The following is a 24,534-nucleotide window of genomic DNA, read 5'->3' as shown; positions in this document are numbered from 1 at the left end:
TGAAATTCCTTGCAGATTGAAAGTGAAGTAAAATCAGCTTATCTGCCATCAGTTCGAGAGCATTTGGATTGACAGAAGAAATCTATTCTTAGCAAGTTCCATCAAGAAAAGCAGCGGCACCAGATTCCGAAACAAATTTACGAAAGCCATAGGATATTTTGTGCTTGTACGTAGTGTTTATGGCCATTGCACATGCACGCGTGATCAAACCAAATAGATTTTACTAATTAGGAGGTGGAAAAGAACAGAGAGAGAACAATTTGACGCTCGAATCAACTTTCCATTTGAAAATGGAAACTTACTTCATAAAAGCCGATGGTTTTCCCATTTATATCCAGAATTCAGAATCAGGGCTCTTTTGATTTGGAGTGGGATGAAATTTTGCGGTTCCAATTTCCTTTTCTCGGACACGAATCAGGACTCCTGAGAGAAGTGACGTGAATAACCACTCAAAATAGACGGTCAAGAAGAGCAACTTTTTGGGAAAAGAGTATAAACCGTTGCCTTTTTTTATTTTTCGTGGATTTTTTTAGAAAGAGAACTCCTTGGGACTGTGGTATCCATTCACACCATTGCATCTAACTTCTTCGCATATATAATTGACTTCAGTGTTGGAGATTAATGCTGTGTAGTTATGAGCAATTGATAAGAATATGGCAATACTTACAAACTTTTTTCGTGTACTGCTTGGTTTTAGATACATACATGTCCTAATGAATCTCTGTAGTATTTCGCATAGTAACTAAAAATACAAGTATATAGCTTTCTACATGGGTAATTGGTGTATGAAGCAGCGGCATCAGGTATATCATGAAGATCCATCTGTTCTTGCATCTGAAACACATTGTGAGTGAGCTAGAACGCCACCTCTCTTTTAGGAGGTTATTATACACATTTCATCTTCTTCAATTTACTACACATGGCTGCAGTTACTGTGAGGGAGGTGAAACTGTTGTACAAGTTGTTCAAGAAATTAAGCAGCTCTATAACTGATGATGGATTTATCAGCAGAGTAGGTTTTATCACTTGTTCTGCGTGTTTCATAATTACTACTACTGCAAAAGATTACTGCTGATGTTTCAATCAGCAACTTAAAAATGCAGTACCACTTTTCAGCACTTGTTCATAAGTATTAGCTTTGGTGTCGACGGTGCAGGAAGAGTTTCAGCTCGGATTGGTTCAAAATAGCAAGAAGCAGTCATTCTTTGCAGATAGGGTGAGCCAGCTTTATGCTGTTTGTTGATGGAATATGCAGCATAATGAATGTTATTCACAAATCCCAGTTTTAGCTATTATCTCTCTCTATTATTCCATCATCCGTATCATTATGATGTTTCATCTCTGTCAACCTCTGCAGATGTTCAATTTATTTGACTACAAGAGTGATGGAGTGATAGATTTTGGTGAGTTTGTCCGATCATTGAGCATCTTTCACCCCGACACACCTGAAGCCGAAAAAGTTGCTTGTATGGAAATTCATCCTCTACAAGTAGTACATTTTGAATGCAAATAGAAAATTATGCAGGCTTGAGGTTGCATTAAAACTTTTTCTGTGATGCAGTTGCATTCAGACTATATGACATTTGGCAGACAGGACTTATAGAACCTGAGGAGGTAAGTCAAATATTACAATTGTGAAATTCAGTTCTCCCAACCTGCACTTCTGCTGCGGATGGATGGACAAGCAAAACATTTTACACACAAAAGGCGATTGTGACAAAATCTTTTGAAGCACAGGGATGTCTTCATGATTCATGAAGTTTCAGAGCTTAAGACATTTAAGTGGTCATGCATGCTCCTCTCTCATTCCATATTAGGTCAAGGAGATGATTTTGGCATTCCTAGATGAGTCAGATTTGACGCTGTCCGATGATACTGTTGAACTCATAATCAGCAAGGTATAAATAGAATTTAAGTTCTAAATCTAGAGTCTGTTTTACCTTTTTATGAGTATTCCCTGCCTTATATAGTACGGTTTTGTGAAGACATTTGAAGAAGCTGATTCAAAGAGAGACGGAAAGATTGACACGGAAGAATTTAAGGATTTTGCTGCCCGGAATCCATCCTTACTAAAGAACATGACAATTCCATACCTGAAGTAAATCTCTCTTATTCATTCAGTTGCAAAGTCCTGGAATGCTACTTCCGCATGGACTAGCTTAAGCCCTCTTGAAAATTTTACCATCTCATAGGTGTAAATACTCGAAAAGCAAACTTATTCAGCACTCAATGCAAGCAAGGAGATTGTTTGACTTAGAGCACACTAGTTTAAATTCATAATAGAGGTAAATATGCTGTTGGTTATTCACCTCTTCCCCATGCTTCAACTTAGTCAATCAAATTGCTTTAAGTCTATAGTTGACTTGGTGGAAAGATTAAAAAGCATTTGAAATTGCAGACAATTGAAATTCTTTGGACAGAATAAATAGGCTTATTTTCCTGAAAATGGTATGACTACTTGATCCAATAAAAAATTATTAGTTGTCCTAGTTTTTTCCTTTCAGAAGACAAATTACTTCTTTTTTTTCCCCCCCTCCCTCTATTTGCAGGGACATAACTACAGCATTTCCTAGTTTTGTGCTGAAATCTGAGCCGGAAGATGGGATTACCAAGGCGTTTTGAGGATGTTATGACCAATTAGACTTGTTAAATGATGCAGAGAGTAATTAAAGGATGACAAAACACATCCCTTTGAACACTGAACAGATGAAGTGTTTATGTAGAATAAGTTTGACGTAAAGTTGCAGTTAAAGTACGATGTGAAACCTTTTAAGATGGTGTTTTGGTTCACTTATTCATCACTCAACTAACCTGAATTTACATCTATTTCTTTCTGCCTACAGGAAAGATCAACATTTAAAGCCTTTCCATTCTGCATGTACGATAATATAATTGAGCGATAAATCAAGAAGCAAACTGAGACTAGGAAGTGCTTATAAGAGGAAAATCATGTTATATCCACCAAGGCATCAAATGGAAAAACAAAAAAGTTTATACTGAAATCTACCTTATCGGTGTTTGACGTTGCTTCAAAATCAACCAAGTACGCTACAAAATACGTTTGACAGGATCTCAGAAGCAAAACAAAATTCCCGTCTAATGCATGGAGAGTTTGTCAATTGCTGCGCTTCCATGTCTAATCATTTTGCTTCTGAGCAATCATGTCCTCCAAGTTCATGGGGTAGCATATATTGGTATGCAAACCGGACCATACATTGTCAGCCAAAATAGCATTTACTGCATCTGTTGGATGAAATTGGTCCCACCAAATGTGATTTGAAGCATTACTGCATGCCATTTCAGGAGTAAGGCATGTTATCCAACCCTTATATTTCCCTAAACCACAGCAAGCATTTGCAGTAACATTGAAACCTGGGACAGCACAAAAAGTGATGGCATAAGACAAAATGCTACCAGTTCAAATGAATTGATCATTGTGAAACCATAAGATCTCACCATAATGGTCATGATTCTTGATTATGTCCATTGAAGCTTCAAATGCATCACAGAAGATTATGTTGGAGTCCATGAGCTCCTGATTTAGTTCATCTACCATGTATCTCATAGCATAGTTAAACTCCATTATCATGTCATTTATCTTCTCAATACACCTCCCATGTTTGCTGCCATACATCCACAGATAGTAAGGAGCACATCCCAAAGGGGCGAGTCCCATCACAACCACTTTTCTGACGTTTGCAGTGTACAAATTCTGTTCAAACATTATGCCTTAGATGAATTCTGAAGAAAGCTTAAGCAATGTGTCACACTGAAACTGCTCAATTGGGAAGAAAGAACAATAACAACTGAACACCTTGTGAAAGAGATGCTTGCTCAACATTTTACCAGGGGACTACAACAGTATATTTAAAACAAAAAGAAAAAAAAATTCCAACTATATACTCCTAAAGGACATGAATTGCAGGGAAATTTTAGTATCTATACCAATTAACCAAAAAGGGGAAGGCAACTCCTGATATTTTTTGGACCCAGGGATGCAGGGGCCAAGAAAGTTCAGTTTTTGTGAAGCATTGCAGATGAAGAGGACATGTTTCTTGTGGAGATATTTTCTTAGTTGCTGTGTAAACACAAGGCCATAAAATGATGAAGCAAAATAATCACCTTAATTTCCTCCTTCATTGTATCTGCTAAGAACTGGTTGAAACCCCAAGGTAGGTACGCAGATTGCACATTAGACACATTACGAAGATAGTAATGTATGTAGTCATTGCTGCCAATCGATATGTAAAATATAGATCTTGACATCAGATCAGCTGTTGCATCCTCACCAATGTTCAGTATGAACTGTTGGTTTGTGTCATAAACTTGCTGAATTTGCTGTGTCAGAGAAATATGTTGACCCTGCATAAATTTGACCATAATCAAAGTAACAAGCAGGGTAATCGTATCAGGTAACAAATGCTTCATCATCAGATTCTATTGAAGTGTCAAAAGCATCAAAGGACTAATAGAACTGATCAGTTTTAACATCAAAAGCAGAAAAACTCCAAAATCATCATTTCCTATCATCTCAATAAACAGCCAAGTTAACTAGGATCTTGACATATAATCATTTTCATCTTTAGCAGCAACCGAGTCCTTGTACTACAGCTGATTAATTATCGACACTTCTTGACCGATAAAATAAACAATTTACAACCAAATATGATCTGTGTAAAACCAAAAAACAACTACAGGCGGAAATATCTTACCAATTCAGAGCCACTGGAGAAAATTATCCCAGCACCAGCAGATGCATAATTCACTCCTTTCATCATATCCTCAATAGAACCACCTTGCCCAAGGTAACTGGGAACAAACGGCAACCCAAGACGCAATGCTGTTGATATTAACCATCAAAATCAAACAAAATAAAAGATCCAGATATAAATGACAATCATCCATGAAGAAGAAACAGCCCAAGAAACATACTCGGTTTTTCATCTTCTTCTAAATTAAAGAAACTAATTAACTGGAAAAATAATAATAAAATTAAATCAGCCCGGCTCAGCTCCAAGAAAATAAAAAAACGAAGCACCCCATAATCTTTATTCCCATCCTCTCGAACTCCATTAGGTCATCTAAAAACCCAAGTCAAAAATCAAGAAAAAATGAACAGGAAATTACCAATGTAGTCAACAGGGATTCTTCCGTTGCAGAAACGTCCAGTGGGCTGATGTGTATCAAAGTCTTTCCCGTAAGGAAGCCTATCAGCACGAGCAAATGTTCCAAGAAAGTTATTGGTCCCACAATCAACAGAAGAATCGCCAATTACGAACAGGGCAGGGACTTTAGTGGGAGAAATCTGTGGGTCTGGAGGGAGATGAAAAGTAACATTTCTTGGTTGAGATGGAGAAATTGTGTCCAACATCTTGATCAGATTTGGGTTTGCATCGTGTTTGTGGTTGAAACCTTGAGCTGTAATCGCCGTTGAGGTGAGGTAGAAAATGAAGATCAGAATCAAAATGCGGCAGAGTTCTCGAATTGACTCCATGAATGAACTGAGAGCGAGACGGAGAGGGGCTCTGTGAAATTTGGCGGGTAAAGAAAGAGGCGGTTGAGCTATAACTAACTATACAAATCCCAAATAATAAAAAGAACTGCCCTTTGAAACGTGTAATATTTTTGTGACTTCAAGAACTCGTTATATATATATATATATATTTTTTTTTGTCTACACAAGGGTGTCCGAGTCAATCCTTACGGGCCCGACTAATCCCCTGCGACCCGGCCAGGCGCCGCAACCCGGTCCAAGCACGATATGTGCGCGGAGGAATCCAGCGGAGCAGAGACTCGAACTTGGGACCTATTGGTCACCGGTGGAAGGTGCTACCGCTGGACCATTCACGCGGGGCCCCAAGAACTCGTTATATACTTGCTTTTTTTTTTTTGCGGTAGGCTCTCTTCTGGTGCCTCATAATACCAAAAAAAGATTTATTAGTAGCCTTATCCCTTGATTCGCATTTTTTTCCTTTTTTTAATTAAATAAACCTTCGGCTCCTTCTTACACCTTTCCTGCCTCCAACATTCAACTTCAAAATTATGCTTTACTAGAATTTCAGGTTAGAACACGGATTAGATATTTAAGTAATAACATACTTGTATTTGGGAGATGTTCACCATCTCGAACATGGAGCTACAACTCTTTTCTTTCTTCCTTTATATGCAGTGCTAAAGCTCTAACTTCAATTTAAGCCGACCACCAAAAAGATATACAGCATCCAATCTAGAACAAAATGCACTATGCCATTAATTTCTACCGACAACAAGGTATATGTATCCTATTAACGCTAACCAAAAAGGATGGAATGAAAATGTACTTGGATAATTTGAATTCCAAAATTTTCCCCAAGTCTGAGCATTTTGCTGGTGCACCGGCCCCAGCACTACTTAACGGTAACGAGGGTGCATGCATGAGCTAGTGGAAACTGACTAGCAGCTCAGAAACAACCGATCAAAATATACAGTAATCGTATACTTGCTGTGTCCATTATGTTGATGCCATAATTATTTATCTTTGTTTGAATGAATGCATAAAGCTGATTAACAAGTTACAACAAGATAATATATATAGAAAAATGTCTTCAAACTGTATGTAGAAGTTTATTGGTAAACTTCTTCGTGACCTACTCATAATCATTTCTTTCTCCGAGTGCATTATAACTTCCACAACACTTCCGCGAATATTGTTAAATAAGACAAAATCCTGTTCACAATAGTAATTCAGAAAGAAGTAAGGTGTAGTTTTGACTTTTGATGGAACTTAATATTAATATAACACCGTGAAAGATATGCAGAGGATAGGGCAAAAACTAGTTGAAGTATTGACTTTGAAAGTACAAGCAAAAAAAAAAAGAATAATTGTTGGTTGCCAGCTTATTTGGAAAAAAAAAATTTTTGGTTGTCCTGCCGTGCTTTGTCCACGGAAGGTATAGTATGGGAGCACAACTTTGTCAGAGCAACAATTCATTAACATTTTTTTTCAATTATAATTTAAGGAATTAGCCTTTTCAACTAGTGCTGTTAATCGAACCGGGTAACTCGTGAGTCGAGCTCGACCCGGCTTGTTAAGGGCTCGACTCAGCTTGTTTAATGAGAAAAACAAGCCAAGCTCGAGTTGTATATATATATGCTTATTGGTGCAAGCTAATTTCATTCACACGCTGATTTCGCTCAAAAGCTGCATCATTCACGCGCTATTTTCGCTCAAGAAAGTTGTTTTTAACTTTTAGACAATTGAACTTAAACATGTTGGTCAACTTGGTCTAGAGTTTGGACATTTAGAATCTGTTTATAACTATTTGATAGCTGATGTTTAATTGTTGGGACTACTTGAATTGTGAACCGCTTGAATTGTGATTTCTGCATCTATTTCATCTGCAGATTTAGTTGTGAATTTGCCTGAAAATTTTGTTAACAAATTAGACAATAATGATTGCTAACATCCAGGTGTTTGAGCTCAAGTCTCAAGCTCACCGAACTCGTTAAGCTCAACTCGATTTTGAACTCGAGTTTGAATTTCAACCAAATTTGACGAATCGATTTCGAACGGCTTTTGAAACTCGAACTACTAATCGAACGAGCTCGAGCTAGCTCAATTGGAGATTCAAGTCGATTTCGATTATCAGGTGCTCGAGTTCGACTTGACTCGATTAACAACTCTACTTTAAACGGATGGATAAAACTATGACATTCGCGAGAAAATGAATTTTTAAATGTAAAGGTACAATATCAAGTTGCACCATCGACAAGAGGGCACCAAAAAGATAAAAGTAAGAGAGATTAAACTTTTTGAGCGATTTTATGGATTGTGTACTGGGGAAGTAGGACCAATACCAAAAGTAACGGGAGTGCTGCATATGATGGACGATGCACCTGTTCTTGCACAAAAATCAGAGCTTCATTGTTCACCAGTTTATTTACCCTGCTGCAATTGGCAAGTGCTCTGCACCTAAAGGCTCCTGGATCAGGGCGCCTCTAGTGAGCACTCCTTCAGTAAAAAAAAAAGAGACCTTTAATTCTTATAATTTTGAGCGTAAATTCGTGTAACTTATGTAATTGTGAAATCGTTGTATGAGTTAATAAAATTCACGTTTACATCTAACTTGTACTATAATTTTATATCAAACGTCATAAGAATTATATAACTGGATGAACTGGATATAAAGTTCGATAAAAAAGGGCCCAGATCGATAGACACGTGGTATCGAGATGCGATAATCATAGCTTCATTACTTTGGTTTAACTAACGGCGTTATAGCACATGTATGGGCTTAATTAACAAAGAAACGAAAGACAAAATCCATGGAATTTATTCCAATGCCAGTTTATATTCGATGATTTCATCAAGCAACTTTAGTACACTCGATCACAATTGAAGTGGAAATGTGAAAGAAAAGCAATAAATTTGAAATGTTGACAAACTTAGATCAACAATAAGTAACACTAGAAAGTTCCAATTGACGAGTGATTTTCTTTGTTAATTCAAAAAATTGAGTTTTGTGTGATTTCGTCGTGATTCATATACAAAATTGAGTTTGACAGAAATTTATTGAATCAAAAAATGGGTTAAGTTTATTTGTTAAATTTTCACTTATCAAATACAATTTTAATCAATTCAACGTCTCGTTCGCACGTACCTTAATCGTGACTATTTTATTATTTGAAGAATCAAGATAAAGAAGCACTTATCATGTTGAATCCGAATCAAGAAACATAATTTTTTTTTACGTCTTCTCATGAATATTTCTATTGCATTTTTTTTAATTACCTTTTTAACTTCACATATATCACATCCTAAAAATATCTATACTAATCTTTCTTCGAAAGCCCTTCAAAACACACCATCCAAACCACCTCTAAGTTCTCATAAAATATTTGTTTGGATAGTAAATATTATCTCAAATAATATTTCGCTTGCATCATAGACACATTTCCCAACTCACATTTTTATATTTCGAACCACTTTTTTATCTCACATACATCACATCACAAAAAGTGCTACAATAATTATTTTAAATAATATTTCAAATAATACACTGTCCAAACAAATCCAATTATTATTTATTTCGGACGGTGCAATGGTGCTTGCCAGATGCTAGTCAAAGTAAGTTGTTGAGCTGTTGCGGTAAGTTTTTCTTAACCCCCGAAAGATCCTTCCCCAAAAAGCTACTAAGTAAAAAGGAGAAATGGTTGGGTTAAACCTGTGGTACTCGAAGTTACAGTGTGACACATGGCTCTTTAGCGGTTCCCACGTAATTACAGATGTTATTAGGGCAAGGCCGTTAACGTCGTTAGTCAGGAAGGAGTCAGAACAAGTAGCTGTCTGGAATTCAATTGATAAACTCAGCGAGTAGGGAAGCAGTAAGCATGGAACCAAAAGCCAACGGCTATAATTCCGCTCCCTCGCCTCTTTCAGTCTCCGCGACATTTTTACCGGAAAATTCAAAAAACAGGCGAAGAATTCGGACCTGCTCTCAACACTGAATTCACAAGTCACCGGGTAACTGAGAATACCAAATTGCTATAATCTCGGAAAATGCAGCAAATAGTCCACATTTTCCAAGTCTCCCCAATTATTCGCAGGCTTTGAATCTCATCCTTTTCTCGGCATATAAGCTCATCTTCTGCTACCCATTTACCTTTTGATTCTTTCCGATGCGGTAAGAATCCTCACTTCTCTGGAAAGAAAGATTTCTCCCCCCCCCCACCCTGAACACACACCAAAAAAAAAATCCATCAATCTTATTGCTCTCATTCTTGTGTTGATGTTGATGTAAACCCTCTCAAATGCTTGGGAGGGAAAGGGGAAATTGCACTGAAATATTGGATCTTTGGATTAGAAAGTTTGGGAAAAATAAAAGAAGCTCTCATCTTTTGAGTTTTTTTGTTTTTTCCCTTGTTTTCATACCTCTACTTTCAGGTGTTGTGAAAATTTTCAAAGGGCATTATTTCCTTGGTTTAAAGTTTTTTGCCCTTTGGGTTCTTGTTATTACCTCACAAGAACCTGACTAGTTTTAAGGTTTATACTTTGAACTCCTTTCTGGGGTTTTTTTTTTAAATTAGATTATTGTTAATTCTATTGTTCTGTCTCGTACTGTACATACTACTTGATCGTCAAGGTTGCATTTTGGGGTTGATACTGAAAAAATTGAATTGGTCGTTCAAAAAAGAAAGGCTCATCAGGGGTAGGCTGATAATAGTACCATGTCTGTTGCTGATGTCGCTTTGAGCCCAATTAGTGAAGAATCAGTGAGGTCTAGTGGGTATATCATCAACCGGTTGAATCTTACCTCCGGTGAATCTATTGTGATATACCTCACTCTTGCTGGTTCTGTCATTCCCATGAAGGTTTTAGAATCTGATTCAATTGGTTCAGTCAAACTTAGGATCCAAAAATGCAAAGGCTGTGTTGTGAAAAGGCAGAAGCTGGTTTTTGGTGGCAGAGAACTAGCAAGAAGTGATTCTCTTGTTAAGGATTACGGTATATCGAGTGGGAACGTCTTGCACTTAATTGTGAAGCTCTCTGATACTGTTCTGGTCACGGTTGGGACCATCTGTGAGCGTGAATATGAATTTCATGTTGATCGTCATCGGAATGTTGGGTATCTCAAGCGTGTGATTGCCAAGAAAGCAGAAGGATTTACTAATACTGAGGATCAGGAAGTTCTCTACAATGGTCAGAAGCTTGAGGAACATAGACTGATTGATGATGTATGCAAGTTTTCTGAAGCTATTCTTCACTTGGTAGTTGAAAAATCTGCAAAAGTTCGGGCTAAGCCTATTGAGAAAGATGTTGAATTCTCAATTGTGGCTGCAAATTGCAGTGAGAGGACACATGAAGAAAAAGTGCAGGAAGAAAAGGAACAAACTACGGACTATCAAGTGACATCTTGGAAGCCACAGGACAAAAGCAGTTTGCTGGAACCAGTCATTGTAAATCCAAAGGTGAAATTTCCCTTATTTGTGCAGCAGATGATTGATTCTGTATTGGAAGGATTGGAGAATGGAAGACCACCTCTGCGATCATCTGAGGGTACAGGAGGAACTTACTTCATGCAAGACGCATCAGGAGATAAATCTGTTGCTGTTTTCAAGCCCATAGATGAAGAACCGATGGCTGTAAATAATCCCCATGGGCTACCTTTGTCATTGAATGGTGAAGGATTGAAGAAAGGGACCAGAGTTGGAGAGGGAGCCTTAAGGGAAGTTGCAGCCTATATACTTGATCACCCAAAGAATGGGCCACGCTGCCTGTCAAATTGGGATGTTGGTTTTGCTGGTGTTCCCCCTACAGTAATGGTTCAATGCTCACACAAGGAATTCTATCATCCAGAAGGGTATGAGAATCCGCATAACTATATGAAGCTGGGATCTCTGCAGATGTTTATGAGTAATTCTGGGAGCTGCGAGGACATGGGTCCTCGAGATTTTCCTGTGGAGGAGGTTCACAAAATCAGTGTCTTGGACATAAGAACTGCAAATGCAGATAGGCATGCTGGAAATATATTGGTAACCAGAGAAGGGAAACAAGGGCGAATCGAGCTTATCCCAATTGACCATGGATACTGCTTGCCTGAGATTGTAAGGAATATCCTTTCTCATGTTTATATTCTTCTAATTCTTACAAATACAATTCTTAATGCCTATAATTCCTGAACGAGAGTGTTTCATTTGCAGACCCATCTCTCTGTGATATATTACTGGATAAATATTTTTGGAAATTTACAAATTTAGTTGACTCAGATTATAGGCACTAGGGTGCAAGACAAATCTGGAGAAGAAATAAGTCTGTAGATGAATACAGGAGGGTTAGAAATGGGTTAACTTCTAAAATGATCTGGTGAAGTAAATTGAGGAACGGGATCCAGTATCCTTGTTCCTTCTCCATTAGATGCCATAGTCTTCATAACGTGTTTTGTCCGTTCCTACTGTGCTTAATATACACCTGTTGGGGTATGCATGGAGGCAAAATTACTAATTCTTATGTCTCAAAAAGCGTGTAATCAACTTAAAACTCCTCAGGTCTTGTTAAACTATCCAAATTACATACTTTAAAGCATTGTGATCATTATTTTCTTCTTTCAAAAGATGCATTATTTCTTGTTTCAAGATCTGCAATTGATAAATGCTTGTCATTGTCCTCTTGGCAGTTTGAAGATTGCACATTTGACTGGCTTTACTGGCCACAAGCCCGTGAACCTTTCTCGCCAGAGACCACTAGCTACATAGACACTCTTGATGCTGAGCTAGACATCAGACTACTTAAATTCTATGGGTTGGATCTATCCCTGGAATGTGCTCGAACATTCCGCATCTCCACCATGCTTCTGAAGAAAGGGGCAGCCAGAGGGCTCACTCCCTTTGCCATTGGAAGCATGATGTGCAGGGAATCCTTAAACAAGAAATCCATGATAGAAGAGATCATTCATGATGCTCAAGAATCCATGCTCCCCGGCATGAGTGAAGCTGCATTTCTTGAAATGGTATCTGACATTATGGATATTCAGCTTGACAAGCTCATTGAATCACCATCATAGGGTTTCTAGTGTATATGTATAGAACGTCCAATTATATAGGTGGACTGGAGTTGGTGCCTTTCTACATTCTGTTTGATTTTGGTGTCAGCTGAATTGCTTCCATATTTACTCAGAGAAGCAGGACTAAATTAAGAATAAAGAGGTCGTTGTAAAACTAATACTATTATAGTGGAGGAAAAGAGGAAAGTAAGAAAGAAGAACAACTATTCTTTCATACTCAAATGAACTTTTCAATTCTTCAGTTCTGTATGACCCCTACCCCCTATGTTTTGTATCGCTTAGGGTGACCCCTATTTGTAGAGGAGGAAAGAAGAGGACAAAGTACATCAACTAATTATAATTCTTATCAAGATAGTGAATCGTCATAGCTTTATCAGCTCGAAAATCATGATAGCTTGCTATCATCTCAGGGATGAGATAAATGTGATAGATATCCATGATTCATGATAGCTTACTATCATCTAAGGAATAAATGTGATAAACATCCATAATTATTTAATTATTTCATAAAAAGGGTACTATTTTGCCTTGTAGTTGGCTTCTCTATTAAATGTTTAGTGTAAACAGGATCTGAGGATCCTAGGTGGTTTTAAGGTGAACTGGCAATTGCTAGTAACATTTGCTACAGTCAGTCTTGCAGCATTCAATCCTTGTTTATGTCTTAGTTCTGCTGCATGAATGTTAATATGTTCTCCTTGTAAGACGTGTTTTCACTTGAGCACTTCTATTTCATGGGGTTTTTGGCTTCAATGGTACCAGTCGTGAATGGCCTCTATCTTGTCCGCTCAACTCAAAGGGCTTTTAGAATATGTGGGAGAAAGTTGAGACTTTGTTGATACTCCTACTATTTACCGATGAGCCAGCCCATGGAAATATTTTTCTGACTTCTGAAGTATGGTTCTCACTTCCTAGTAAGCTGTTCTGAAGTATGGTTCTCACTTCCTAGTAAGCTGTTGTAGGAATACTTGTGTAATGCAAGCCAACACTTTGCTCACGGCAACATGCAAAAATCCCTAACAAGCAGCATGCTTGACTGAACGAAAAGCAAGAGCTCAACCAGCAATCCAAAATAATCAGAATTTCTCAATGCAGAACTTTAGTTGGAAATTGGTGTCTCTCCTAATATTTTTCCTCTAATACCTTGAAAAACAGCTCTTGATTTGGATTCGCATTTCAGGTCTGAAGACACATCAAATCTCTAATTTGAAAACATAAACACCCAACAGGATGGACTCTAATCTTCGGTCAACACTACTCTGTGTGTGAGATCTCTTCAAATGCAGGGTACTGTATTACTGCTACGAATATGAGCAACGAGCCCAATGCCCCGGATAAGCCTGCCTTGGGCCTGAGTTAAATGGTCTCTCGTGATTCAAAGCACAGTGTCGTAACCCCCAAGTCCAGGCAAAGCTGATCTTGACTCGAATGGATCCACATGAATCAAGGGAAATGGGACATAGTACCATGATCATCATTTACTGGGACAAAAAATTGGTAGTACAACAAACAAAGCAAACCAAAAAAAAGTCTTTCTTTTCACACCCTCGGTCGGGTCCCCGTTGCCAGACGCTCCATCCATCATTACACTAACACTGCAGAGTACAGGCCGCAAGCAAGCAAGCAATACAACCGTTATTTATCTCGCACAGCCACACCTAACACTTTTTTTCAAGGCATTGTGAGATCTCTCCGTATAATAAACATACATAGAAAATGGGGAAACATAAGCCACCTAAACCTCCGAGCGGTCGAACAAACTTGGCTTCATGCATAGTGGCAACCGTTTTCTTGATTTTCGTTGTCATAGTCGTCCTCATTGTTTACTTCACCGTTTTCAAACCCAAGGACGTTAACCTCACGGTCAACGCCATCCAGCTGCCCACCTTCTCCGTGGCTAACGGCACTGTTAACTTCACCTTCTCGCAATACGTCACCGTTCTCAACCCCAACAGGGCCGTCTTTACCCACTACGACAGCTCCCTCCAGCTCCTCTACGCCGGAAGTCAAGTGGGCTTCATGTTCATCCCCGCCGGAAAGATCGCCGCGGGCAAGAGCCAGTACATGGCCGCGACCTTTTCCGTTCAGTCCTTCCCGTTGTCCGTTAACCAGCCGCTCAATGTGGGGCCTACTGTTACTGATGGGCTTAGTGGGTTTCGAGTCGGGCCCACGATGGAGATCGAGTCCAGGTTAGAGATGGCGGGCCGGGTTCGGGTGTTGCATTTCTTTAGCCATCACGTGGACGCTAGCGCTGAATGCAGGGTGGCCATTTCCGTAAGTGATGGATCTGTATTAGGATTCCACTGTTAGTTAATAGTTAGTAATCTAAGAAGTGGTCTGGGTGATTAAACTTTTTCTGAAAGAAGTGTAGAATGTGGATTTTTACTTATGGGCAATTGATGACCAATTTGAGCTTTGTTCCTTTTTCTTTTTTTTTTAAAAAAAAATTTTGTTAGTAAATGGAATTTGGGACATATATACTCGTTAAGAATATGCCCTTTGGAATAGCTTTCAAAAGTTCTTATTTAAAAAATATATTCTACGAGTTAGTATAATTATTTTTGAATGGTGCATAATATTTATAATAAGTTGCAAGTCATTTTGTGAATTATTGTAGTAACAAATTTGTAATAGAGATATTAAAGACTAAAGCATCACATCACGGTAATTGTTTACATTTATGCGTTCTGAATTTTTAATCCAATGATCAAATACGACTTTTTCAAAAGAGGGGACGGGACGGTTGCCGGCTTCGGTGCAAGTGACTGTGATTGCAGCAACAGCAGGGATTGGGATTGGGATCGGAGTCGGGAGGAGGACGGCCCATTTTTAACTTTCTAGGGATTGAGGAAAAGCTATTGTTGTGGTTGGAGTGCTTAATTTCTTTGACTTTACTCCCGTCTTTTTCTAATTCCCTGATTTCCTGGAGCCCGCAGGAGAGAACGGGGTCTTTGTTCAGGATGATTGGCTAGTGTTAAAGGACTGATTAAAGTCTTAACTTTTGTTTAGGACAAAAGCTTTGTTTAGGACTAATTTGTCTGCAAATGGCAATAACAGAGTAATGTCTGATGCAGAAAACGTGGAATGTATTGACCCTTTACAACGACAAATATGGCTATGCCATTGTCGTCCAGAATTATGGAATGTATTTTAAAGAATTGAGCAGAAAAGAAAGAGCTTTATCATATTCATGGCAGAGAAAAGAGCCTTACTGTAAATCTGAACTTGGAAGAAACCACAACACAAATGGCACAAGAAGAATACTACCGTTTCTTTTGAATGTTCCCGTGCTTTGCTCCTTGGGACCTAAAAAATGAATAAGGCAGGCAGCTAAGAATTTAACAGAAATTCACTTTTCATACGTCAAATTTCATCTCTGTCCCACTAGCGCTTAATAGCATCCTCAAGATTCAAGACATCAAACTCGAGGACGTATAGTTAAGATTAGCACTGATTAGCCAAAGCAGCTCCCGGGCTCTTCAGGTCGTCCATTTCCATTTTAAGTGGTAGCTGTCTGGCGTAATTGCCATGGTTGAAGCTGTACATTAGCATATACTACACAAGCCAAAAGAGTCAAACTTGAACATGAGCCGAATTTTTCAACAAACCAAAAATCCAACCAGCCCAAAAAGTATCACAAACTCCATCAACAATCATTGAAGCCAACCTAAAATTTCAGGTATGAGTGGATTTCTGGGTTTTCTGCAGAATGCTTGTACTGACAAACCTGATCAAACTGTGCATATGTGCTTACTACTGAGTGCTTCGAGTTTCAAATACTGCACGTCAGGTTGCATAAAAAGCTCAGAATAGTGAAAATGAAGATCACGCTTGATCCATCTCACCTCATAATTCCACAATAAACTCCAGCGGACTACACCCATAATCATTTTAGCATCGATCCTGGTATTACATTTATAATATAAATCAGGAATTATGTGACAATTCCTGTACAGCATAATTCTATAATAAATTGTCAATACCTGTACAACATAACAACCATCAGTACTTGTAAGTTTTCAATTCTAAGAGCAGATCAGACCTCCACCATTGGTGTATTCCGTGGGCTTCTTTGAATTCTTGCGAGGGAGATAAATTAACTGTTAATTTCGCAGTAGGAATAAGGTGTAGGGGCTCTTCTGCCTCCTTGCCCATTGCGGTCATAACGAGACCCCCAAGTGAGTGCTGGGTTGCCAATTTCTCAATTAGTCCAACACCAATCTCGTCCATGTTTTTCCTGTGTTCAAAATACCCAATATACTCAGAGCATACGTGATCCGCTGGATTAACAAATAGGCATGGCATCCATTCTGACAATGCAACAAATGTATCTCCTGTTTGATTCTTCCGGTGGCTATTTTTCATAGCAAAAGCAAGTCCAGCGGTTACGACACTACTTGCAATTCGAAGCCCATGTTTGACTTTTTTGTCCTTTATTCTCTCAATTGGAGCTGAAACAAATGGTGGATTAAACAGAAAAGCTTCAAGTAAGACTCCTGTTTTTGCCATACTCTTTCCAACAAGCAATGCCAAGGCAGATCCCAGAGAGTGCCCAGCTAGCCAAATATTTGAACTTCCATATGTTGCAACAATGCTCCGAACAGCTTGAATGGCTATTTCAAATCGAGACGTCTGGTGGAGGTCATTCCGGACTAAGTGGACATTCAATTGGAGGTCCCGGGAGAATGCATCACCCTTGGTTAATGTACCTCGAAAAGCAATAACATAACGTGGGCTGTCATTAACTGAACTTTTATCATGAGGCATTGGGTGTTTCAATTCATAGATGGCACCAAAGGTAGATGAATCAGCCTCATCAACAAGCGGAGTGCGTAATTGAAAATGGAAGAAATTCCACCATGGAGGAGCAAGTGCTTCACTTCCCTGCCGCTTTTCCTGGCGATCGCGTTCCAGAATGTAGACACCCTGTACCAAACAAGCTGCAACAGATCTTCGATAATCTGTACTCTTCCTGCTCAAAGAAGAGTTTGATTACAATTCTCTTAGCAGAAACTATAACATTAAAGTTTACGTCAGCAAGGATCCTAAGCTGAAACCAATATAAAGAAAAAAATTCTCTCTTTTTCGTCATGAAAAAGTTGCAAGTCTATGTCTAAGAAGCGCTCTTGGTTTTACCAACAGTTCTTGAGTATGAAAAACAAAGATTTTGGAGAACAATAACAGGAGAAGATAAGTGGATAGAAGGGAACTTATCTTGCATCGGAGTTATCAAACAAGCATACTATGCATAAAGGGCAACCAGTAAACAAAATCATCAACCATGATTGATTGTAGAAACTAAAACTGATGACTTTATTGCAATGACTTTACTAATACCATCTTAGATACCAAAATATATTGCAAATGACTACCTCCATCCTAACAGCATCGTAAGCAGTAACTCTAAGGGATTGCAAGTCTTGTTTATTTTCCATGCATTAGAACGGAACCTGCCTGGTAGTGATTGATCATTGTTGTCATCTACAGAGCTTACTTTCAAAATCCAATTTTTCTTGGATAGAATAGAAACTACTACAAAATTTGCAGTAAAGAAAAAAAATAGATATATCAGATGTTGGCACTGCTATCATCTCTGAGTTAATATCATCAATGTATGGCTTAAGAATTTATCAAGCAAATGGGAATTTGGCACGCATCCCTACAATTTATGCATGCAAAATGTCAAATTCTTGTGAAAATATGTACTAGAAAGCGCGACAGAGCAGAAGTCATACCAGTCCATACTAGATAGGTGCAATGGTCCTGAAAGCTCAAAATTCTCCCTTTCTGATGCCATTACCATCTCTCTCCTTAGTTGTTCTCCTGAATCTGCAACATTCAAGTGAACAATGAGCTACAATGCAGATCAAGTTCATGTCCATCAACATGGATTAGTCGATTTCAACAACGTACCTCTATCCATGAAATGTTGGCTAATAGAATATCAAACGATACCTGCAAAACACATAATAAACCTGTGAAAGCTCCGACAAACCCCCATGTACACTGCATAAAAAATACAAAGCAAAAAATGTCTCCTGAATTAATAATTGAGGTTATGCAAAAGCAGAGTCAGAAAGAGAAATTTAAATTGTTCTCCGTCTCTAAAAACTTTTTCTTTTTCATTTTCTCTTCCTACATGGAGCATCAGTGACCAGAAACTTCTGTACTATAAATTGGTTTTAAAAAAGGTCAGCCTCTTCGCATCACCTCTATGCCACTGAAGACGCAAAAAAAATATTTCTTTTTAAGTCGTCGAAGAGCCCATGGAGATCTAATAATTCCATTTCCACACAGAAAAATCCAACGCATCATAACTACAATGTATGAGCCTTAGAAAATATTATTGATGTTAACAAACTTTGATATCTCTGAGTTTTATAATGTGGCTTATGCTGCTTCTAGATTCCTAAACGCCAAAGTTTTCAATCATGCATACCGAGCACTTAGAAAACACTTTCGCTCGGTCTGAATGCAACGAAAAAAGCAACTGGGAAAAAAAATACCCATAAGCGCACACAAAAACAATGAAATTATGCAAATTCTTTTGACCAAATGATTGGTAATAAAATTAGGAAAAAAAAAAACGGAAGAGAAGAAGTTGAGACCGAGTTTGGCAGAATAAAGAAGCAAAGATCTCGGGCCGTATAAAAGATAGAAGAATTATGAGAGGCAATGTACCTGGAAGATCACGGAGAAATGAGATTTCAGAGGAGATGGATCGGAGGAGCTCAAAGCTTGCGGAGTTTGGTTTGATTTGAAGACTCTTCGAATATACCTACCTTGCTCGCTTCCATGACTCATTTATGGTGGCGGTGGGTGGCAGTTGCTGTTAGCTTGTTCGACATTGATGATGGTGGGGTGTTGCTGTTAGCTGTTCGAAATTGATGATCCGATTGCAGTGCTAATCATATAATTATTATTAAAGTACTTTTTCCCTTTTTTTTTTTTTTTGGTCCCCCAGTAGATGACCAAGTAAATTTTTTTTAAATAGGCGTTTGGTCGGTGAGTTCCAGGACGGGAAATGAGTTTCATTTCGACTTCAGGGAGCATTGCACCGACTCATGACAAAAAAATGTCTGGCTTTTTTTCCAGCAATTTAAAAAAGCGAAAAGAAGACCAATCAGAAGTCAATAACATGCGGCACACTTGCTCAGTTCCAAAATTCGTTATGGTACACTAGCATCATTTTTAATTAGGAGCAACTCCATCAATCTGTCCGTGCAGGCCAATCAGGACAATGCGAGTGACGGAATGGACCCGAAAATGGTCATCATGATTGTTGCGGAACTGACAGCATGAACTATTCAAGTACATCCATTGTTATAGCACACGAGGTATCAAAAAAATGTCACAAAGAAACTACTCGGATCATCTCATCTGATCACCTTTTATTGAACATTTGTTTGTAAAAGATAAGGTTCATCATATATTCAGCAGCAGTGAGCCATGTTAGAATTACATGCATGTGACATCCCTGGTATCATTATTATTGTTAAACTGCAATCCTACCTCATCTGCCTACCCAACCTACAAAGGACTCAAAAAGAAAGAAAACCAGAAAAAAACGGACAGCTCTACAAACTCCTACCGACACGCATTTGGACTCTGTAGCAAACAGCTCTTCAAATGGTGACTCTAGGGTGTAATGTCAGAATCCAATCAATCGGTAGAATCAGGTGGTCCGTAGCCATAAGGATTCTTGCTAGCCCAGTTCCACTGGTCTCGGCACATCTCCTCTATGCCATATTTTGCCCTGCAAAAATCAATTATGTTCAAAATGCCTGAAACGCATGCTATACATTCAAAATGACATTACCCCTCAGTATCCTCTCCTCTTTTTGAGGCTTTCTTTTAGTACGTAATCAAGGATAGCACGCAATTATCAAATGAGCTTCTTTTTTCCACATATAAATCACATGAATACTTACTTCCAGTTCAATTCATGTTCTGCTTTATCTGTGGATCCATATACAATCTCTGCATCACCCGCCCGGCGACCAGCTTTCACCAGTGGAATTTTCTATAGAAACAGAAGATAAAATTAAATAGAGTCAAAATTTGAGAAACCATCCATGAGAGTTTCCTTTATCTTCACCAAAAAAAAAACTGCATTAATATGTGGTTGTCTTCGATTGTACATCCATTTAAAAAAATGGGGGATGAAGCAATCACAAAAAAAATCATCGGTTCACGACGGAAGAAAGCAGCAAAATAGTTGTCCCCTGACTCAAAAATCGGGCTTAACTGAACGTCAGTTTTTGGGTGTTTGGGGAGAGGTTAGTTTTTTTTTTTCCAACTCTTCACTCTAACTCTCAAGTCTCACCCTCCACAAGCGGCTGACACTTGTTATCCTCTGCCTAAAAATACTAAACAAGTCTAGCAACAGAAGGCACTGGTTCTTATTGTTGTCCTAGCAACAACAAACCTTGGCTCAATCGGATAAGCAGAAGGCATCGAGTAAGGAATTTAGGTTTAAGAAAATGACAGCGGATCAGAATTTACAACTATAATGAAACAAAAGGAAAGTCCAGACAACTGAAGCAAAGGACAAATGTGATAAATTGTACATAATAGGATTTAATACCTTTCTTGATGCCTTCTCAAATGCTGCTACCATTTCCAAGACAGAAGTTCCTTTCCCAGTTCCCAAGTTGAACACTTCGCACCCTGAAGTTGGGCAATCATAAGAGTTATAAGAAGCTAATATAATGATTCCGCAAACATTCCTCCCTATGAAACAAAATGCAAGCCACCCATCCAGAATATCCCTTTCCTCATTGAAGAACATACACATCGATCTCCAACAGGCTTGGTCAAAAGCCGTGAATTAGATACGATTCAAAAATTACAGCGATCTTTTCAAATGAACCAATTGGCATAAAATTGGAACAGGAGCAGTGAATCACCTACATACCTATAGAAGGATCAGACAGCTTATTAACTGCTGCTATATGACCATCTGCTAAGTCCACAACATGGATGTAGTCACGCACCTGAAAAGTAATTATGTAGAAAGCATCAATATACGAAACAAAATAAAAGCAGGTATCACTTCTAATGATGTTCCTCAGTTCCAGAGGCAATAATACAGATTACAGAGTGCATCCACAAAAGAATGGCCAGCAAAATTTGAAACTGTTTTGCAGAAAACTCAAAATGACAGGAAGCTCAAAAGTTGGTATACTAGAATCTGTTCAGAAATAACCAGATAAAGAGAAAAAAAAACTGTAGCGACTTTGTTCTCTTTGTCAAATGATGAGAGGCCAAGGCAAATAGATACCATACTGGCAGATAACAGAATTACATATTTGAAACAGCTCTTGGACATGGAAACCTACATATATGCCGCGTGCATGCATACTATTCCAAGAAAATGGAACTTTAGTACTAATGATGCGTACGTACCCCAGTACCATCCTTCGTTGAGTAATCAGTTCCAAAAACTGTCAGAGCAGGTCTCCTACCAACAGCTACTTGTTGCACAAAAGGCATGAGATTGTTTGGAATTCCACGTGGATCTTCACCAATATAACCACTAGGATGTGCACCAACTGGATTGAAGTACCGCAGCAATATGATTTTCCATTCAGAGTCTGAACCATACACATCACGACAGATTTCTTCAATAAAAAGCTGCAGAGATCAACTTTATCAACATGGTTTCCAAGGCGAGGGGGGTTGGGGAAGAAAAGCTTCCCTGCTACCACAGAATGGAGCAGAGGGAAGAAGTACATGCACATGACATGATTTCCCCACTTGACATGAGAAAAAGCTGCACATCTCTTAATCCAGATATGTGCATCATTTGGTTTCCAACATGCAAGTAAAAGCTTATGCATGATCCCAGAATAGATAATACCTTGGTTCGTCCATATGGATTGACAGCACATAAGGGAAATTCCTCAGTGCAAGGGACCTCCTTTGGCCAACCATAAACAGTAGCCGATGATGAAAACACAAGCTGAAATATTTACGGAAGAAAAAAATCAGATGAGGTGGAGTGGTTTGAACCATCAGCTAATGTAATAATAGAATGCCAGAAATAGTAGTATCAAGACTCTTCGAGTATAATTTATCCTCCATCATATAAGTTCTGGAATAATGCAATATTTTACTTCACACTCCTCATATCAAACTAGTAACGAGATGAACCTTTTTACATCCATGAGCAGCCATGACTTCTAGTAGGGTAATTGTACCGACAAGATTGTTGTTATAGTACATCAACGGTTTTTGCACACTTTCACCTACTGCTTTCAGTCCAGCAAAATGGATTACTGCATCAAACCTGGATTAAAATTTGAAATATCAGACACAATACACACTCAGCTGCATGGTTTAACCTTCACAAACCAAATTTATGAACTTTAAAATGCAAAGAACATGCTCAAAGCAACTTACTTCAGGCTTCAATGGGAAGAAAGGGGAAAAAAATAGTACTGGATTAATTGTGAATATAAAAGGCGAGAATTTGGTGGGACTTACTTTTCAGAAGCAAAAAGATTTTCAAGTGCAACCTTGTCACGAAGATCCATCTGCAGTCAAAATAAAGATACAGCAATTAGTGTCATCCAAATGAACAGATGGAGTAACAACCAGCAATAACAAGTGTTAAACAGAACCATCCTCTTGAAACCCAAAGGAATTATCAGATTTAAACAGAATTTATTTGCACGAATCGAACAGCTTTTAACACAATACAACATAGAGAACTACACTGATATAGCAGCTTAACTTCACCAGTATCCTGAACGCCTAAACCAACTTGAAATTCTACCCACCCTTTCTCCATTTTTCTAACCTAACGACCTAAAGCAGCAATCACCTCAGCATGTTAGCGTGTTGCAACGTTAAACATGCCATTCTAAACTCATAATATTCCTGTTTTTCATTTCCACTAAATTCCCCACAAAAATAACTTTATGCCAGAAAGCAGAAGCCCAAAAGCTTGAAAATCACATAAATGCCCGCTAGCATCCTCGAGTGGCAAATTTCGACAAAGCCCAAAACTTTATGAAAATTCAGAACCCAGTACAATTGGACAACAATCAAGAGTACTAATCTTAGTCTTAGAAATATAAACCAAAAAAAAAAGAAAAAGGAGCCAACCTTATGAAAGGTGAGGTTGGAGCCATGTTCACCGGCGAGTTCTCGGACCCTCTTGAGGGCAACATCGGAAGAATTGTCCAAATTATCAACCACAACAGTCTTGTACCCTCCCAACAGCAATTGAAGAACTGTATGGCTTCCTATATACCCTGCCCCTCCCGTCACCAATATATTCATCTTCTCCGGCATCGTTTTTCCGCTCAATCTTTTGCCCGACCCTAACCAGTATACAAAACTATCTGTACTCCTTTCTCTGCCAGTCTAGCAGAAAAAAATGAGACTTCAGAATATTTATAGGAACAATGGGAAGAAGGAATGTCCCAGGAATCAATATGGACGTTCCCCGCATATATGCACAGCACGCAAATATAAAGTAGTATAATTGTGAGGACCAGGGAAAAACAATTCGTAGCAGGCTAGTAGTCGTAGTATATACGTCTGTCGTAGGTAAGTTGAGCTTGGCAGGAGAAAAGATTTTACTGCTGCTTGAAAAGATTTGGGGTTTTGTTGTGGGACGGCTGAAAAGTTTTTGGTGAAGCGAATAAGAAGGCTAAATTCAAGAATCTGGTGACACATAGAATTATGATTTAATTCTTTTATATTTATAGAATTATAGCACTGGGGAAAAGGCCAAAAGAAAAAGGAGTTGGAGCGCAGGGAAGGAAGGGGAGAGAGCTGGGGTTCACGTGCCACGTGGGGGGACGATTATTCGTCCATTTAAGGAGGTCCCGAATCCCGATGCATCCCGAATCAAAAAATGTCGGTTTTAGGTGCGGTGGTGATGGAACGGGCTGTGGGGCGGGTTGGGCGGCCGGATGGGCGGGAAGTTGGCATGGATGACTAGAAACAGAGGGTATGACGGCAACGGACCCATCTCGAAGACTTC

The 24,534-nt window shown here is 38.7% G+C and overlaps 6 protein-coding genes across 8 annotated transcripts; 3 read left to right on the top strand and 3 right to left on the bottom strand.

The window, feature by feature from the left end:
* The first annotated feature begins 650 nt into the window (after positions 1-650).
* Positions 651-2,755, top strand: LOC113780959 (calcineurin B-like protein 7). Of its 2 annotated transcripts, none has more exons than XM_027326752.1 (8): positions 651-846; positions 930-1,012; positions 1,157-1,216; positions 1,358-1,466; positions 1,562-1,614; positions 1,818-1,898; positions 1,986-2,098; positions 2,550-2,755. In XM_027326752.1, exons 1-8 carry the CDS (start codon positions 771-773, stop codon positions 2,620-2,622), a joined length of 648 nt encoding a protein of 215 aa, XP_027182553.1. In that variant the 5' UTR covers positions 651-770; the 3' UTR covers positions 2,623-2,755. The 2 variants fall into 2 exon arrangements, with proteins under 2 accessions (XP_027182553.1, XP_027182552.1); XM_027326751.1 differs by lacking the exon at positions 2,550-2,755 and adding an exon at positions 2,193-2,536.
* Positions 2,756-2,947: 192 nt separating this feature from the next.
* LOC113781522 (GDSL esterase/lipase At5g08460) lies at positions 2,948-5,500 on the bottom strand. Its single transcript, XM_027327474.1, has 5 exons — positions 5,128-5,500; positions 4,713-4,840; positions 4,123-4,362; positions 3,457-3,712; positions 2,948-3,372 (listed from the first exon to the last, which is right to left on the bottom strand). Exons 1-5 carry the CDS (start codon positions 5,492-5,494, stop codon positions 3,137-3,139), a joined length of 1,227 nt encoding a protein of 408 aa, XP_027183275.1. The 5' UTR covers positions 5,495-5,500; the 3' UTR covers positions 2,948-3,136.
* A 3,867-nt stretch (positions 5,501-9,367) lies between these two features.
* On the top strand, positions 9,368-12,808 carry LOC113779206 (phosphatidylinositol 4-kinase gamma 4). Of its 2 annotated transcripts, XM_027324717.1 has the most exons (3): positions 9,368-9,662; positions 10,122-11,583; positions 12,153-12,808. In XM_027324717.1, exons 2-3 carry the CDS (start codon positions 10,207-10,209, stop codon positions 12,537-12,539), a joined length of 1,764 nt encoding a protein of 587 aa, XP_027180518.1. In that variant the 5' UTR covers positions 9,368-9,662; positions 10,122-10,206; the 3' UTR covers positions 12,540-12,808. The 2 variants fall into 2 exon arrangements, with proteins under 2 accessions (XP_027180518.1, XP_027180520.1); XM_027324719.1 differs by lacking the exon at positions 9,368-9,662 and having other exon boundaries at positions 9,719-11,583.
* Positions 12,809-14,077: 1,269 nt separating this feature from the next.
* On the top strand, positions 14,078-14,968 carry LOC113781250. The gene has a single exon (XM_027327155.1). It carries the CDS (start codon positions 14,253-14,255, stop codon positions 14,844-14,846), a length of 594 nt encoding a protein of 197 aa, XP_027182956.1. The 5' UTR covers positions 14,078-14,252; the 3' UTR covers positions 14,847-14,968.
* A 726-nt stretch (positions 14,969-15,694) lies between these two features.
* LOC113781161 (GDSL esterase/lipase At4g10955) lies at positions 15,695-19,417 on the bottom strand. Its single transcript, XM_027327034.1, has 5 exons — positions 19,218-19,417; positions 18,450-18,491; positions 18,272-18,365; positions 16,520-17,508; positions 15,695-16,439 (listed from the first exon to the last, which is right to left on the bottom strand). Exons 2-4 carry the CDS (start codon positions 18,457-18,459, stop codon positions 16,539-16,541), a joined length of 1,074 nt encoding a protein of 357 aa, XP_027182835.1. The 5' UTR covers positions 18,460-18,491; positions 19,218-19,417; the 3' UTR covers positions 15,695-16,439; positions 16,520-16,538.
* Positions 19,418-19,885: 468 nt separating this feature from the next.
* Positions 19,886-24,213, bottom strand: LOC113779656 (UDP-glucose 4-epimerase GEPI48-like). The gene is made up of 9 exons (XM_027325326.1): positions 23,649-24,213; positions 23,025-23,074; positions 22,692-22,827; positions 22,399-22,500; positions 21,945-22,172; positions 21,454-21,532; positions 21,124-21,206; positions 20,468-20,559; positions 19,886-20,292 (listed from the first exon to the last, which is right to left on the bottom strand). Exons 1-9 carry the CDS (start codon positions 23,835-23,837, stop codon positions 20,199-20,201), a joined length of 1,053 nt encoding a protein of 350 aa, XP_027181127.1. The 5' UTR covers positions 23,838-24,213; the 3' UTR covers positions 19,886-20,198.
* Between the last annotated feature and the right edge of the window lie 321 nt (positions 24,214-24,534).

Source organism: Coffea eugenioides, chromosome 8, assembly GCF_003713205.1.
Source record: "Coffea eugenioides isolate CCC68of chromosome 8, Ceug_1.0, whole genome shotgun sequence".
Taxonomy (NCBI): Eukaryota; Viridiplantae; Streptophyta; class Magnoliopsida; order Gentianales; family Rubiaceae; genus Coffea; species Coffea eugenioides.
The sequence above is the reverse complement of the archived record's forward strand: the minus strand, read 5'-3'. Positions and strand labels throughout refer to the sequence as shown.

What these genes read in the sequence shown, in the direction of transcription:
- LOC113780959 (XM_027326751.1), top strand. Translation starts at nt 771, where the DNA reads ATGGGTAATTGGTGTATGAAGCAGCGGCATCAGGTATATCATGAAGAT. An exon ending in TTGAACTCATAATCAGCAAG is followed by an intron (nt 1,899 to 1,985) that starts GTATAAATAGAA and finishes GGTTTTGTGAAG; the next exon opens with ACATTTGAAGAAGCTGATTC. An exon ending in ATGACAATTCCATACCTGAA is followed by an intron (nt 2,099 to 2,192) that starts GTAAATCTCTCT and finishes ACCATCTCATAG; the next exon opens with GTGTAAATACTCGAAAAGCA.
- LOC113781522 (XM_027327474.1), bottom strand. Translation starts at nt 5,494, where the DNA reads ATGGAGTCAATTCGAGAACTCTGCCGCATTTTGATTCTGATCTTCATT. An exon ending in CAATGAAGGAGGAAATTAAG is followed by an intron (nt 3,713 to 4,122) that starts GTGATTATTTTG and finishes ATGTTTGAACAG; the next exon opens with AATTTGTACACTGCAAACGT. An exon ending in CAAGAATCATGACCATTATG is followed by an intron (nt 3,373 to 3,456) that starts GTGAGATCTTAT and finishes GTGCTGTCCCAG; the next exon opens with GTTTCAATGTTACTGCAAAT.
- LOC113779206 (XM_027324717.1), top strand. Translation starts at nt 10,207, where the DNA reads ATGTCTGTTGCTGATGTCGCTTTGAGCCCAATTAGTGAAGAATCAGTG. An exon ending in GATACTGCTTGCCTGAGATT is followed by an intron (nt 11,584 to 12,152) that starts GTAAGGAATATC and finishes TCCTCTTGGCAG; the next exon opens with TTTGAAGATTGCACATTTGA.
- LOC113781250 (XM_027327155.1), top strand. Translation starts at nt 14,253, where the DNA reads ATGGGGAAACATAAGCCACCTAAACCTCCGAGCGGTCGAACAAACTTG.
- LOC113781161 (XM_027327034.1), bottom strand. An exon ending in CACCTATCTAGTATGGACTG is followed by an intron (nt 17,509 to 18,271) that starts GTATGACTTCTG and finishes TTCTTTGAGCAG; the next exon opens with GAAGAGTACAGATTATCGAA.
- LOC113779656 (XM_027325326.1), bottom strand. Translation starts at nt 23,837, where the DNA reads ATGCCGGAGAAGATGAATATATTGGTGACGGGAGGGGCAGGGTATATA. An exon ending in ATCCATATGGACGAACCAAG is followed by an intron (nt 22,173 to 22,398) that starts GTATTATCTATT and finishes TGATCTCTGCAG; the next exon opens with CTTTTTATTGAAGAAATCTG. An exon ending in TTGAGAAGGCATCAAGAAAG is followed by an intron (nt 20,560 to 21,123) that starts GTATTAAATCCT and finishes CTGTTTCTATAG; the next exon opens with AAAATTCCACTGGTGAAAGC.